General features: G+C 48.1%; 1 protein-coding gene and 1 pseudogene across 1 annotated transcript; both read right to left on the bottom strand.

Annotated features, from left to right (window-relative positions):
- Positions 1 to 812: 812 nt before the first annotated feature.
- Positions 813 to 5094, bottom strand: LOC130500870 (uncharacterized; annotated as a pseudogene).
- Positions 5095 to 10377: 5283 nt separating this feature from the next.
- LOC130500869 (uncharacterized) lies at positions 10378 to 13735 on the bottom strand. The gene is made up of 3 exons (XM_056995809.1): positions 13238 to 13735; positions 12702 to 12921; positions 10378 to 10715 (listed from the first exon to the last, which is right to left on the bottom strand). The coding sequence occupies exons 1-3, from the start codon at positions 13733 to 13735 to the stop codon at positions 10378 to 10380; spliced, it is 1056 nt and encodes a 351-aa protein (XP_056851789.1).
- Between the last annotated feature and the right edge of the window lie 334 nt (positions 13736 to 14069).

The raw sequence follows: 14069 nt of genomic DNA, 5'->3' as shown, positions 1-14069 counted from the left end.
ACCATGGTCCATCCGGATGGCTTTATCTAGAACTTGGGACATGACAAGTCTCCCCCACTTGGAAGGAACTCGTCCCCGAGTTCATACTTGATGGTTCACCATCCACATACTGACTATACCACTCAGGATACTCAGCTTTCATCCTTGCCTCGTTTCCCAAGTGATAATGTCCTTGCCATTGAATTCCCATACTATCTTAAGCATAGGAACTGTCTTCCTTCTCATTGCCTTTTCCATTCTATCTATGATCCGAACCGGCCTTGTCTCTAAGGTCAGGTTCTTACCAAGATCTTTTGGAATCTCAGGCAACACAATGTCCTGGTCGGTCAGACACTTCCTTAGTTGGGACACATGGAACACATTGTGATAAGCATCCATCTCAGATGGCAAATCCAATTTGTAAGCCACTGCCCCAACTCTCTCAAGTATCCTGAACGGACCTAGGAACCTTGGGTCCAGTTTCTTCCTTCCAGAAACTCTGGCCCTTCCCTTGAATGTGATCATCTTGAGATAGATTAGATCACCAACCTCAAACTCAAGATGTTTTCTTCTTTTATCAGCATAACTCTTCTGGCGGTCTTGTGCCTCTTTCATCTTCTCCTTGACCAACTTGATCTTCTCAGTTGTCTCCTCCACAATCTCAGGACCTATTATGCTGCGCTCCCCCACTTGGGTCCAGCATAAGGGTGTCCTGCAAGGCCGCCCATACAATGCCTCATAGGGAGACATGCCTATACTGGTGTGAAAGCTGTTGTTGTATGCAAACTCCACCAGTGGCAAATGCTTCTCCCATGAGTCGCCCAGTCTAGTACACATGCCCTTAGCATGTCTTCTAGTGTCTGGATAGTTCTTTCTGATTGTCCATCCGTTTGGGGATGGTAGGATGTACTCATGTTCACTCTAGTTCCTAAGGCTTTTTGAAAAGCCCTCCAGAAGTAAGAGGTGAACCTTGGGTCTCTATCAGAGACTATACTGGCCGGCACTCCATGCAGCCTCACTATCTCATCAATGTAGATCTTCACTATCTCATCCACCCCATCACCCTTCTTGATTGGTAAGAAGTGTGCAGACTTGGTCAGTCGGTCCACAATCACCCAAACTGCATCCTTCTTACTCCTTGTCGTTGGGAACCCAGTCACAAAGTCCATTGTGATGTGATCCCACTTCCATTCAGGTATAGGGAGGTTCTGAAGTAAACCACTGGGAACCTGATGCTCAGCCTTGACTAGTTGGCAAGTTGGACACTTAGCCACCCACTCGGCCACATCTGCTTTCATCCTCACCCAATGGTAATACCTCTTCATGTCCCTATACATCTTGTTCAGTCCCGGGTGCACTGAGAACTTAGACTTATGAGCTTGCCTCATAATCTCTTCCTTTAGTCCCCGGTCACTCGGAACACTCACACGCCCATGTACCAAAATGGTACCATTGCTGGCCGTCTGGTACTCTGTCTTGTCATTCCTTGCAACCTTTTGCAAGTTCTCATCCAAGCATTGTGCTTGTCTGATTCTACTCAGGAGATCAGCCTGATCCACAACCTCCAGTCCTAGAGGTTCATCCTCACTGACCAAGGTGTTTAGATTCAAAGACCTGACCATCCCCTCCAATACATCAGCTTCTCTTTCAGCTGACACTTCAGCTCTCCTCCGGCTCAAGCATCTGCCACCAGATTTGCCTTGCCCGGATGGTAAGCAATATCAAGATCATAATCCGCCACAAACTCCATCCACCTTCTCTGCCTCAAGTTTAACTCAGGCTGAGTAAAAATGTACTTGAGGTTGTGGTCGGTTAGGATCTGAACCTTAGCACCATACAATAAGGACCTCCATATCTTCAGAGCAAATACCACTGCAGCCATCTCCAGGTCATGAGTTGGGTAGTTGCCCTCATGCTTCCTCAGTTGCCTAGAGGCATAAGCAATGACCTTCCCATGTTGTGTGAGCACACAGCCTAATCCAGTGATGGATGCATCTGTGTAAACCACATATGGTTGGTCGGCCTCAGGCAACACTAGCACTGGTGCACTGGTCAACATGGTCTTTAAGGCCTGAAAGCTCTTATCACATGCATCAGACCATGTGAACTTCACATCCTTTCCAGTAAGTTGTGTCATAGGTTGTGCCACACTTGCAAACCCCTTGACATACTTCCTGTAGTACCCGGCCAAACCCAAGAAGCTTCTAACTTCAGTTGCATTCTTTGGTCTTGGCCATTCTTGTATACACTTGACCTTCTCCTGGTCAACAGAAACTCCTTCCTCAGACACCACATGGCCTAGGAATCCAATACTCTTCTGCCAGAAACTGCATTTGCTCAACTTAGCAAAGAGTTGCCGCTCCCTTAGCCGTTCCAGCACCAACCTGAGATGCTTCTCATGGTCCTCCTCAGTCTTAGAGTATACTAGTATATCATCAATAAAGATGATTACAAATTCATCTAAGAAATCTCGGAAGATGCCATTCATCATCTTCATGAAGGCTGCTGGGGCATTGGTCAGTCCAAATGGCATGACCACAAACTCATAGTGGCCATACCTTGTCCTGAATGCTGTCTTTTGCACATCCTCCGGTGCAATAGGGATTTGATGATAGCCTGATGCCAAATCAATTTTTGAAAACCACTTGGCTCCCCTCAGTTGATCCAGCAACTCATCAATCCCTGGCAAGGGGTACTTATTCTTAATAGTAACCCTGTTAAGCCCTCTGTAGTCAATACACAATCTGAAACTCCCATCCTTCTTCTTGACAAAGAGGACTGGTGCTCCCCATGGAGACACACTTGGGCATATAAACCCCTTATCCAACAACTCTTCAAGTTGTTTCTTTAACTCAGCCATCTCAGCTGGTGCCATACGGTACGGACTTTTGGACATTGGGGCTGTTCCAGGTTCAAGTTCGATCATGAACGGGTCAGCCCTATCAGGAGGCACACCCTGAAGCGCCCGAAATACATCACTAAACTCTTGAACCAACCGAATCCCGTCCGGGCTACCACCCCCACAACCTCCTTAGTGCTAATGGTCGCCAACCAGGCCTCACAACCACTCCTCAGCATACTTTCCACTTGGACCGCTGAACCACTAAGCTACCCGAGGTTGGTCGGATTCCTTGGAATCTGATCGGGGGTCCACACCCACTCTCAAACTGCACCCTTCCTCGGTGACAATCTAAGGTGGCCCGATTCTTTCCAAGCCAATCCATCCCTAAGATCACTTCATGATTCTTAAGGCTAACCACTACAAGATCCACGGGCAATGCCCTCCCTTGTATCATAACTGGGATATCCTTACTAGGCCTTGTGATTGCATCCTTTGGCCTCCGGCCGCAAGCACAACCCCAGGATCATCCCTGAACCAATACAAAACAATCATTTCCCAATCATCTCTGGACTCACAAAACTATGTGAAGCTCCAGTATCAAACAGGACATGTGTTTCCACACCACCAATACATAAGGTCCCTACAAAGACCCCATCTAAGTTCCTAACCATTCTAGGTTCCGTACCATGCATAGTTCTAAAATAAAAAGAAATGAGTTGTAGAATTTACCAGTGATTGCTTTGAATGGCCCTGCTCTTCCACATCTTTGGACAGCTCATAAACCCTTGGAGTTTAGGTCTGACCCCGGTTCTGATCCGGCCTGCTACCCCCACTCCTGTTCTTGTTCTGTCCATCAGCTTGTTTTGGACAGTCCTTCTTGAGATGACCCTTAAGGCCACATGTATGGCAAGTCCGGTCACCTCCCACATTTGGGCACTCTCGAGCAAAGTGTCCCATCTTACCACAACGAGTGCAAGCGCCCATGGCTCTCCAGCACTCACCATAGTGGTTCCTACCACACTTAGAGCACACAGGCTTACCACTTGTGGTTTTACCCTCTTCAGCCTGGTCTCTCTTTCTCTTCCGGTCACCACTTTGCCCAGGAGCCACCACCACACTCTTCACCTTATGCTTAGCCTCTTCTGCAAGGTTAGTCTCCAGCATTGCCATTCTCTCAACCAGTTCAGACACACTGGAGAAGGTCCGGACTGAGCAGTAGGTCTTGAGTTCAGGCCTAAGGCCGCGGATGAACCTTCGGACCTGTACTGCCTCATCCTCCAACTCCCTTCCCACAAAGCGCCTGAGCCTGTTGAACTCTTCCTCATACTCTCTGACCGTCCTACGCCCTTGAACCAAGTCCAAGAATTTAGCCTCCAAACGGTCCCATGCCTCAGCTGGAAAGTACTTGTGGTTGAACTCCACTTCAAAGTCAGCAAAGCGCTCAATGGAACCATTGGTACGTTTGTCCAAAGCTATCCACCAGTTGTGTGCATCACCCTCCAGGAAGTGCACTGCAATGTCCCTTTGGTACTTCTCAGGGCACCGGGTTGATTTGAAGTTTCTAACCAACCGGTCTCTCCATTCATCAGCCTCCATGGGATCAACACTTCCAGCAAAGTGCTTTGTCCCTAGGCGTGACACATGCTCCAGAACCTTCAGGTAGTCCACCTTCTTAGCTGATCCAGATGGTGGATCCAGCTCAATCACTTCAGCTACTGGTAACACTCGTCCACCAGCTCCACGGCTTGTCCAACGGATGAGTTTACCACTGGGGTCAGCACCTGAGTCATGGCTACCATCTGACTACCCATTAGCCTAATGGCAGCCAATATCTCTTGAATGGAAGGCTCAGCCGTCTGATCACCCGGACCAGTCCTCTCATCAGTCCTGATGTTTGGATCCGCCCGGTGACCAATCTCTGAAGAGTCAGCCTCTCCATCCGGATCTCCCTGGTGCTGCCCAGCATCTGCACCTAGCTGGCCTCCCGCTCCCTCAAGCTGTCTTCCGGTCTCATTCAGCTGCCCATCCACACCGTCCAGCTGAACCTCAGTTTGGTTAACTTGAATTTCAGTCAGGACAGTATCCCCGGTCCGACCCATGGGTGGAACCATCAACTCTACATTTGGGTTAGGCACTGATGCATCTCCAGCACCAGACGCCCCAGCCCCATCCTTAGCCTTCCGAGACCGCTTCCTTGTTCCCTTAGGACACATCAAAACCAAACACAAACCAAATGTTAGTCTTGACAGAAACTTTCAAACCTCAAACGGCATTAACATAAGCAACAAAACCATAAACTAAACATGTCAAGAGACCCAGCCGGATGTGTGATGATCTGCCCCTAACCCAACAGCCTAGAATCAAGCATGCTCTGATACCAACTTGTAAGACCCGAACCTGGATCCCATGATCCAACCAGTCCAAGTACTTACCTAAATGTCTATGTGCAATTCAACCGGTTTAAGTCCAATAATGTCTAAGTCATTTTCAGTTCATTTGAGGTTTATAAACACAAGTACAAAGCGGAAGCATAAAGAAAAGATCATTTCATATATATAAGTCAATGTGATCCATACAAATCATTCAATCCACACAAGTTGCACAATAGGCTATCATAAGTTCATCTAAACTAGACACACATCACACATCCATCCACGGCCAAGTCTTCAAGACTCCTTAGCTTTACCACGATCACTGCTTGTTCCTGAAACCAAACCCACAACACATGAATACATTTATGAACCGATATCCTAACAACAATACTAGTAATACATGGTTCCGGACCCTAGATCACATCTAAGTCCCAATTCTGACCACACCAATTACTCGGCCAAAAACTAAATAAAATTCATGATAAATCCTGATAAATCCAAACTAAGAGAATGGTCCAATTGGATTCCTCAGAACCGGCCTCAATCATATCGATCTTGACCATGAACCGCCAACCGGCCAAACTGAACCATCTCCAATTTCCATGATATAAATTGAATCTAACACTTTGATAATTCATTAAAAATCCCAACTAAGAGATTACAATCGCCAAACCCCAATAATTCCCTTGGGAACCATGAGATCGGACCATACCTCCCCAACCAAGGCCATGGAGAGATTACACTGACCAATCCAAGCCTTGGGTGTTTGTCCGCGGGTTTAAACCCTCAGACTACATCAGAATATAGTAGAAAAGAGATTGACAAAGAGAAAAGGAGAAACGGATGCAACCAACACATCATGGTTCAACCGGCCAGACCATATAAACCCATGGTCTTGGACGATCACCATCCGGAGTGCATCACTACCTTAGGCGTGCGTTCCTCTGCCCTCCATCCTTCTCTGTTTCCTTCCTCTTGTCCTTATCACTTTGCCCGCCTGCCATAGCCTTTCCTGAACCTTTTCCACCGTTTAAATCACACCGGACACCACTCGGATCACTCCTCACCGCCGGTCTCTTCTTTCTTTCTTTTTGGTAGAATTTTGGCAGAGGTTTGCCTAGTGTTTTTCGTGATCCAAATCGATGAATAATGCCTCCTATTTATAGGAAAACCATCGACAAGCAGTTGGACCGAACGGTTGCACGGTTTTGGGCGAAAAGGCACAAACGGTTCCATTTGCATCTCTTCGGCCAAACCGCTTTCCAACTGCCTCCAACCGCTCCCCTTGATCGATCTCCAGCTGCCAACACTTCTCCAGGTACCTAGCTCACTTGCCAAGCTCCATGGTCTCACCTGACCATGCCACCACCGAGCCGGACCCGTAACCGCTCATGGTCCGGTCCAACCGCCCAAGAGCTAATCACTCCGTCCAGCTGAGGTGAGCTGATTACTAGCTTCCCCAGCTGAGTGAGCTGACCTGCCAGCTACTGGAGCTGTCCTAGACTTGCCTGAGCTACTGTGAGCTTGCCTCACTCCTTTCCTAGCTGCCCGAGCTACCAAAACTCAACGGCCAGCTATCAAAACACTTGTCCAGCTCCCTTGAGCTTACCTTTACTCCATTCTGGTTAAGTCTCAGCTTCCTGATGCACTTAACCCCATTTCTGGACCATGATACGCTTGCCCTTTGGTCTCATGACTTGGCTGGTGCTTGTCCTCGCACCATGGTCAATCCGGATGGTGTTATCTAGAACTTAGGACATGACACGGCCAGCGCGGGGGCTAGCCGCCCGGCGGCCACGGCCAGCGCGGGGGCTAGCCGCCCGGCGGCCACGGCCAGCACGGGCGCTAGCCGCCGACGGCTACGGCCAGCACGGGGCTAGCCGCCCGGTGGCCACAGCCGCGACCGGAGTCGGCTGCTCGGTTCCTTCGGCTTGTGCGTGTCTTTGCGTTCTTTTTAGTTTTCCGTAGGTTTTTCCTCGTGTAGAAAACATTTCTAGCCGTTGATTTCGAGATGATCAATCTCGAACTTAATATTTTTCCAAGGTTTCTCGATTAACAATTAGTCTCTCGAGGTTGCTCTAACATCTTTCATGTTTTTCCGAGACTTTCAGACATCGATTTCGTCTTGACCGATTTTGACCCCAACATTGATGTCGATTCCCGGCATATCTTCCGCAGCCCAAGCGAACGTGTTAAGGTTATTTTTGAGACATGGGATGAGTTCTGCTTTCAACGGATCGCGGAGATTGGCTCCAATCTCCACGCACCGCTCTGGGTTAGTCTCGTCGAGGCAGACCGAAATTACTGGTTCGCAAGTGGGCTCACGTTTCCCTTCTAGGGCTTCAGCTCTTTGCGATTGCCAGAAGATTTCTGGAGGGTCCTGCGATGCTGGTTCGTGGGTTGCTTGCTTTTTTGGGTTAGTTTCGGGCTCAGAGTTTTTTCGTTTTAACCCAGCGGCCAAGCAGACTTGCGGCGCTTTACGATCTCCTTGTATTGTTTCAACTCCGAGGAGGGTCGGAAATTTGAGGCATAGATGGACAGTCGAGGGGATTGCTCGCATGGAGTTTAACCACGGAGTCCCGACGATCGCGTTATATGCTGCTGGACCGTCGACTACCAAAAATTCCACCATCTTCATGACACTCCCGGCTCTGACCGAGAGATCGGCTGAGCCGAGGGTCATTGTGATGTTTCCTGAGAGTCCGATTATTGGATTGGGATCGTCAGTGATAGCGCTTAGGTCGATTCCCATCCTCTCGAGAGTGTTTTTATATATAATATTTGTCGAGCATCCGGTGTCGACCAATATTCTTGCTACGTCGATGTCCTAGATCGTTAGTCTGATAACGAGGAGTTCGTCGTAAGGTTTGGCTTGACCAGCCGTTGCTCTGTCCCCGAATGACACGATGTTGCGGACATGTGATGTGGCCATGCTGTTGTTACCAATCGTAGGTTTTTGAGTAAGAGAATCCGACCCCCCTCCTTCTAGCGCCAAACTTTGGGAACCGAAATTCGCACTCTCGATTTTAGTTAAATAAATCGAAGGAAAACTAAGTAAACCTAGTTTTCCCTGAAGGCTCGTATTCTCTGCGACAACCAAACGAAATTGATAGAATAAAGCAACGTAGCGGAAAAATTGCACTAAGGCATTTTATTAAATAGATGATAAGTTGAATACAATATTCTTCCGAAAAAGGGAAGTAGAGAAACGCTAGAGCGGAAAACGACGGAAATACAGGAGACAAAACGTTCTCTGTCTTGCTCCGCTAGTCTAAACTACTAAGTCCTAAGCTAGCAGGAATTCTCTAAGTCCCTAGGTTTCGGATTTGCTATCTCTCTTAATGATTTTTTTCTCCCCTTCTTCCTCTCCCAAAGCTCCTTTATATACTCCTTTTTATGACGGTCTATTCTCCTTCTGGGCCGCAAGGCGGGCTTTTTTCCATTTTCGTCGGCCTCCATGTTTATCGGGAAACTTGACATTTATCTTCGGGAAACTTGACATTTATCCTTCCGGAAATTTAGCATTTATCTTGTTACGTAAAGATAAACGTAAATCGTCGTATCTATCTCAGATAATCGTAAACGGACTGCCCGATCGCGTTTGGTCCCTTTCGGGCCGTCTCTAGGACTTCCGTTGTTTTCCACGATTTCTTCGGAAGTTCTTCATTCGTTCGTAGAGTTGAGATGAGTGGTGTCTTAAGATAACCATCGCTGTTTCGTACGAAGAATTTAAGATCTTCCTTCCCGTTGATATCTTACGAGTTTCCGAAGTGTTTCCGACGGTCTTAGTTTGGAGTAAGAACCGGAGTTTCGTACGCGGAATCTCAATGATTCATCCTGCGAGGACTTGGGAAAGACTCGAAGTACAGACTTCTGACGGCCGGGGCCTGGGACTTGTGTACCGGAGATTGTTGTCCGAAGACCCGAGCCAGCACAGGGCTAGCCGCCCGGCGGCCACGGCCAGCACGGGCGCTAGCCGCCGGCGGCCACGGCCAGCACGGGGCTAGCCGCCCGGCGGCCACGGACAGCACGGGCGCTAGCCTCCGCCGGCTACGGCCAGCACGGGCGCTAGCCGCCGGCGGCTACGGCCAGCACGGGGGCTAGCCGCCCTGCGGCCACGGCCAGCACGGGCGCTAGCCGCCGGCGGCCACGGCCAGCACGGGGGCTAGCCGCCCGGCGGCTACAGCCAAGGCCGGGGTTGGCTGCTCGGTTCCTTCGGTTTACGGGTGTTCGTGTTCGTTTTCGGAGGGTTTTTCGTATGACAAATAGACTTAGCCGTTGATTTCGAGATAACCGTTTTTGACCCCAACAAGCTAAACACCTGAATTTCCTGAGACTGCTAAGGCTTGGCATCACTGATGACCACAGCTCTTCTGTTACTTGAAACTCAAGGACCGACGACGGTGATCGGTTTATCATGTACACCGCTGTCGAAGCTACTTCTGCACAGAACCTATTACTTAGGCCACTCTCGCTTAACATACTTCTTACTTTGTTCATGATTTAATTGTTTAGGCGTTCTGCTACTCCGTTTTGCTGGGGCGTGTAGGCACAAGTCTTATGCCTGACAATACCGTGCTCCTTGCAGAAATCATCAAATGCACGGTTGCAGAACTCCAAGCCATTATCTGTGCGAAGCTTCTTCACCTTTCGTTCAGACTGCGTCTCCACCATGGTTTTCCAAATCACAAAATTCTTGAACGCTTCGCTCTTATGCTTGAGAAAGTATATCCAAACTTTCCTTGTAAAGTCATCTGTGAAGGAGATGAAGTATTGACTATTACTCAGACTAAATGGAACATTTCGTGAACCCCACAAGTCTGAGTGGATAGAGTCAAGCTTGTTCCTTGTGACATGCTTTGCCGGTCCAAAACTCGTACGCTGAGTCTTTCCCTTTACACAATCCTCACAGAACTCCAACTCAGTGACTTCACTGCCCTCAAAACAACCTTTCTTGGCTAATATCTCAAGTCCTTTCTGACCGATGTGCCCCATCCTGCTGTGCCATAACTGCGTCTGAGAACCACTGCTTGTAGACTAACTGATCTCTTCCTGAACCACTGTGTGCAGCGCTGAAACCTTTGCTGACCCTTGAAGAACATACAATGTATCCCTCCTCGGTCCCTTAAGTAGCATTGTACATCCTCTGACAATCTTGAGAACACCATTAGCACACTTGAACTCTCAACCCTTAACTTCTAGAGTTCCAAGTGAGATGAGATTCCTCGAAATCCCAGGCATGTATCTGACTTCATGGAGAACCACCGTTGTTCCATCTGGATTTTCAAAACGAACAGATCCAATGCCTTTGACTTCTGTCTGTGTACCGTTTGCCATTCTGACTCTCCCACCTGAGACTTCCTTGAAGTTGATAAACACATCATCTCTAGCCGTCATATGGAAAGAGCAACCTGTGTCAAGTATCCATTCATCTCCTCTAATGTCCCCTTTTCCAAGGTTCACTTCTGAAACAAGTAAGCCGACTAGATCCCTCGCATCATCTCTTGCTAGAGCTGACTCGCCTTTATTGTAAGACCCAAACCTGGATCCCTCGACCCAACCAGTCCGCGGCCTTACCTAGATGTCTAAGTGTAATTCAGCCAGTTTAGGTCCAATAGTTTCTAAGTCATTTTTCATTCATTTGAGGTTCATAAACAAACATGTACATTGCGGAAGCATAAGAGAAAGATCATTTCATATATATAAGTCAATGTGATCCATAAAAATCATTCTTAACACACAAGTTGCACAATAGGCTATCATAGGTTCATTCTAAACTACACACATCACACACATCCATCTCGGCCAGGTCTTCAAGACTCCTTGGCTTTGCCACGGTCACTGCTGGTTCCTGAAACCAAACCCACAACACATGAATACATTTATCATTCGATATCCTAACATCAATACTAGCAATACATGGTTCCGGACCCTAGATCACATCTCTGTCCCAAAATAGACTACTTCAAATACTCGACCAAAAACTAAATAAAAACCCTGATAAATCATGATAAATCTAAACTAAGTGAATGGTCCAATTGGATTTCCCAGAACCGGCCTCAATCATATAGATCTCGGCCATGAACAGCCAAACCGGCCACAAGGGACCACCTCTAAATCAATGTGATAAACCCAATCTTTCACCATTATAATTCATGATAAATCCCCACTAAGAGATATCAAACGCCAAATCCCCATAACTCCCATGGGAACTATGAGATCGGACTGCACATGCCCAACCAAGGCCATGGAGAGATTACTCTGATCTAACCAAGGCTTGGTGGTCCGTACATGAGTATAAACCCACAGAATACTCAAGAATATAGTAGGGAAGAGTTTGGTAAAGAGAAAAGAAGTAAAAGATGCAGCCAACACATCATGGTTCAATCGGCCAGACCATATAAACCCATGGTCTTGGGCGATAACCATCCGGAGTGCATCACTGACCTTAGGCGTGCGTTCCTCTGCAGCCCCTTCCTTCTCTGATTCCTTCCTCTTGTCCTTATCACTTTGACCGCCTGCCATCGCCTTGCCTGATCTTCCCACTGCCTGAATCCCACCGGACAGACCACTCGGTTTGCTTGCCTTACTGCCGGTCCCTTTCTCTCTTTCTTTCTGGTGTGATTTTGGCAGAGGTTTGCCTAGTATTTTTCGTGGTCTAAATCGTGGAGTTCATCCATTGACAACCACCCTTGACCGAACGGTTGCAAGCCTTTGGGCGAATGGGCACATGTGATTTCATTCACAACCCTTCGGCCAAACTGCCTTCAACTGCTCCCAACCGCTCTCCTTGATCGATCTCCACCTGCCAGCACTTTGTCAAGTGCCTGACTCACTTGCCAAGCTCCATGGTCACACCAGACCATGTCACCACCGAGACGGACCCATAACCGCCCATGGTTTGGTCCAACCGCCCAAGAGCCAAACACTCCATCTAGCTGAGGTGAGCTGGTCACTAGCTTCCCCAGCTGAGTGAGCTAACACTCCAGCTACTGGAGCTGACCTGAACTCACTTGAGCTGCTGTGAACTCACTACACTCTTCCCCCAGCTGGACGAGCTACCATACCTCACCGGCCAGCTACCAAAACACTTGCCCAACTCCTTTGAGCTTGCCTTTCCTCCTTTCTGGTTAAGTCTCAGGTTCCTGATGCACTTAACCACCATTTTGGACCATGATACGCTTGCCTTTAGGTCTCATGACCTGGCTGGTGCTTGTCCTCGCACCATGGCCCGTTCTGATGGCTCTATCTAGAACTTGGGACATGACAAGTCTCCCCCACTTGGAAGGAACTCGTCCCCGAGTTCATACTTGATGGTTCACCATCCACATACTGACAATACCACTCAGGATACTCGGCCTTCATCCTTGCCTCTGTTCCCCAAGTGATAATGTCTTTGCCATTGAATTCCCATACTATCTTAAGCATAGGAACTGTCTTCTTTCTCATTGCCTTTTCCATTCTATCTATGATCCGAACCGGCCTTGTCTCTAAGGTTAGGTTCTTACCAAGATCTTTTGGAATTTCAGGCAACACAATGTCTTGGTCAGTCAGACACTTCCTTAGTTGAGACACATGGAAAACATTGTGGTAGGCATCCATTTCAGATGGCAGATCCAACTTGTAAGCCACTGCCCCAACTCTCTCGAGTATCCTGAACGGACCTAAGAACCTAGGGTCCAGTTTCCTCCTTCCAGAGACTCTGGCCCTACCCTTGAAGGTAATCATCTTGAGATAGATCAGATCACCAACCTCAAACTCAAGATGTTTTCTTCTCTTATCAGCATAGCTCTTCTGGCGGTCTTGTGCCTCTTTACATCTTTTAATTGACCAACTTGATCTTCTCTGTTGTCTCCTCCACTATCTCAGGACCTATTATGCTGCGCTCCCCCACTTGGGTCCAGCATAAGGGTGTCCTGCAAGGCCGCCCATACAATTCCTCATAGGGAGACATGCCTATACTGGTGTGGAAGCTGTTGTTGTATGCAAACTCCACCAGTGGCAAGTGCTTCTCCCATGAGTCGCCCCAGTCTAGAACACATGCCCTCAGCATGTCCTCCAGAGTCTGGATGGTCCTCTCTGATTGCCCATCCGTTTGGGGATGGTAGGATGTGCTCATGTTCACTATAGTTACTAAGGCTTTTTGAAAAGCCCTCCAGAAGTAAGAAGTGAACCTTGGGTCTCTATCTGAGACTATACTGGCCGGCACTCCATGCAGCCTCACAATCTCATCTATGTAGATCTTCACTATCTCATCCACCCCATCACCCTTCTTGATTGGTAAGAAGTGTGCAGACTTGGTCAGACGATCCACAATCACCCAAACTGCATCCTTCTTGCTCTTGGTCGTTGGGAACCCAGTCACAAAGTCCATTGTGATATGATCCCACTTCCATTCCGGTATAGGGAGGTTCTGAAACAAGCCACTGGGAACCTGATGCTCGGCCTTCACTAGTTGGCAAGTAGGACACTTGGCCACCAACTCGGCCACATCAGCTTTCATTCTTACCCAATGGTAGTACCTCTTCATGTCCCTATACATCTTGTTCAGCCCCGGGTGTAACACCCCCGAACCGTTCTAGGTATAGGTCGAACCATCGGCCAACAATCAAACAAGAACATGACCGACGGCTGACTTTCTACCAAGGTCAGGGAGCGCTACATGACGAGCTAGGAACGATCCAGCCATGATCACAAAGAGTGCAATTCGTGATTAGGCCAGTCCGCCCATTAACACGTCCCGTCAGATTAAAGCCTAAGGCTTCTCAACCCGTACTCCAATCTGATGTTGTGTTAGCTTGGACAAGCTAATATCAGATACAACAAGCCATTTACACAAAACATCGATTTATTTATCTTATATCATACTGGGTTCA

The sequence above is a fragment of the Raphanus sativus genome, unplaced genomic scaffold, assembly GCF_000801105.2.
Source record: "Raphanus sativus cultivar WK10039 unplaced genomic scaffold, ASM80110v3 Scaffold0052, whole genome shotgun sequence".
In the NCBI taxonomy this organism is placed as follows: Eukaryota; Viridiplantae; Streptophyta; class Magnoliopsida; order Brassicales; family Brassicaceae; genus Raphanus; species Raphanus sativus.
This window is presented reverse-complemented; position numbering and strand designations above follow the sequence as displayed.

Excerpts from the sequence above, each read along its gene's own strand:
- LOC130500869 (XM_056995809.1), bottom strand. The coding sequence starts at position 13,735 with ATGTATAGGGACATGAAGAGGTACTACCATTGGGTAAGAATGAAAGCT. Across the intron at positions 12,922-13,237 it reads CTCTGGAGGACATGCTGAGG|ATGATTACCTTCAAGGGTAG; the intron begins GCATGTGTTCTA and ends ATCTATCTCAAG. Across the intron at positions 10,716-12,701 it reads TGAAATTCCAAAAGATCTTG|GCGAGTCAGCTCTAGCAAGA; the intron begins GTAAGAACCTAA and ends CTTACAATAAAG.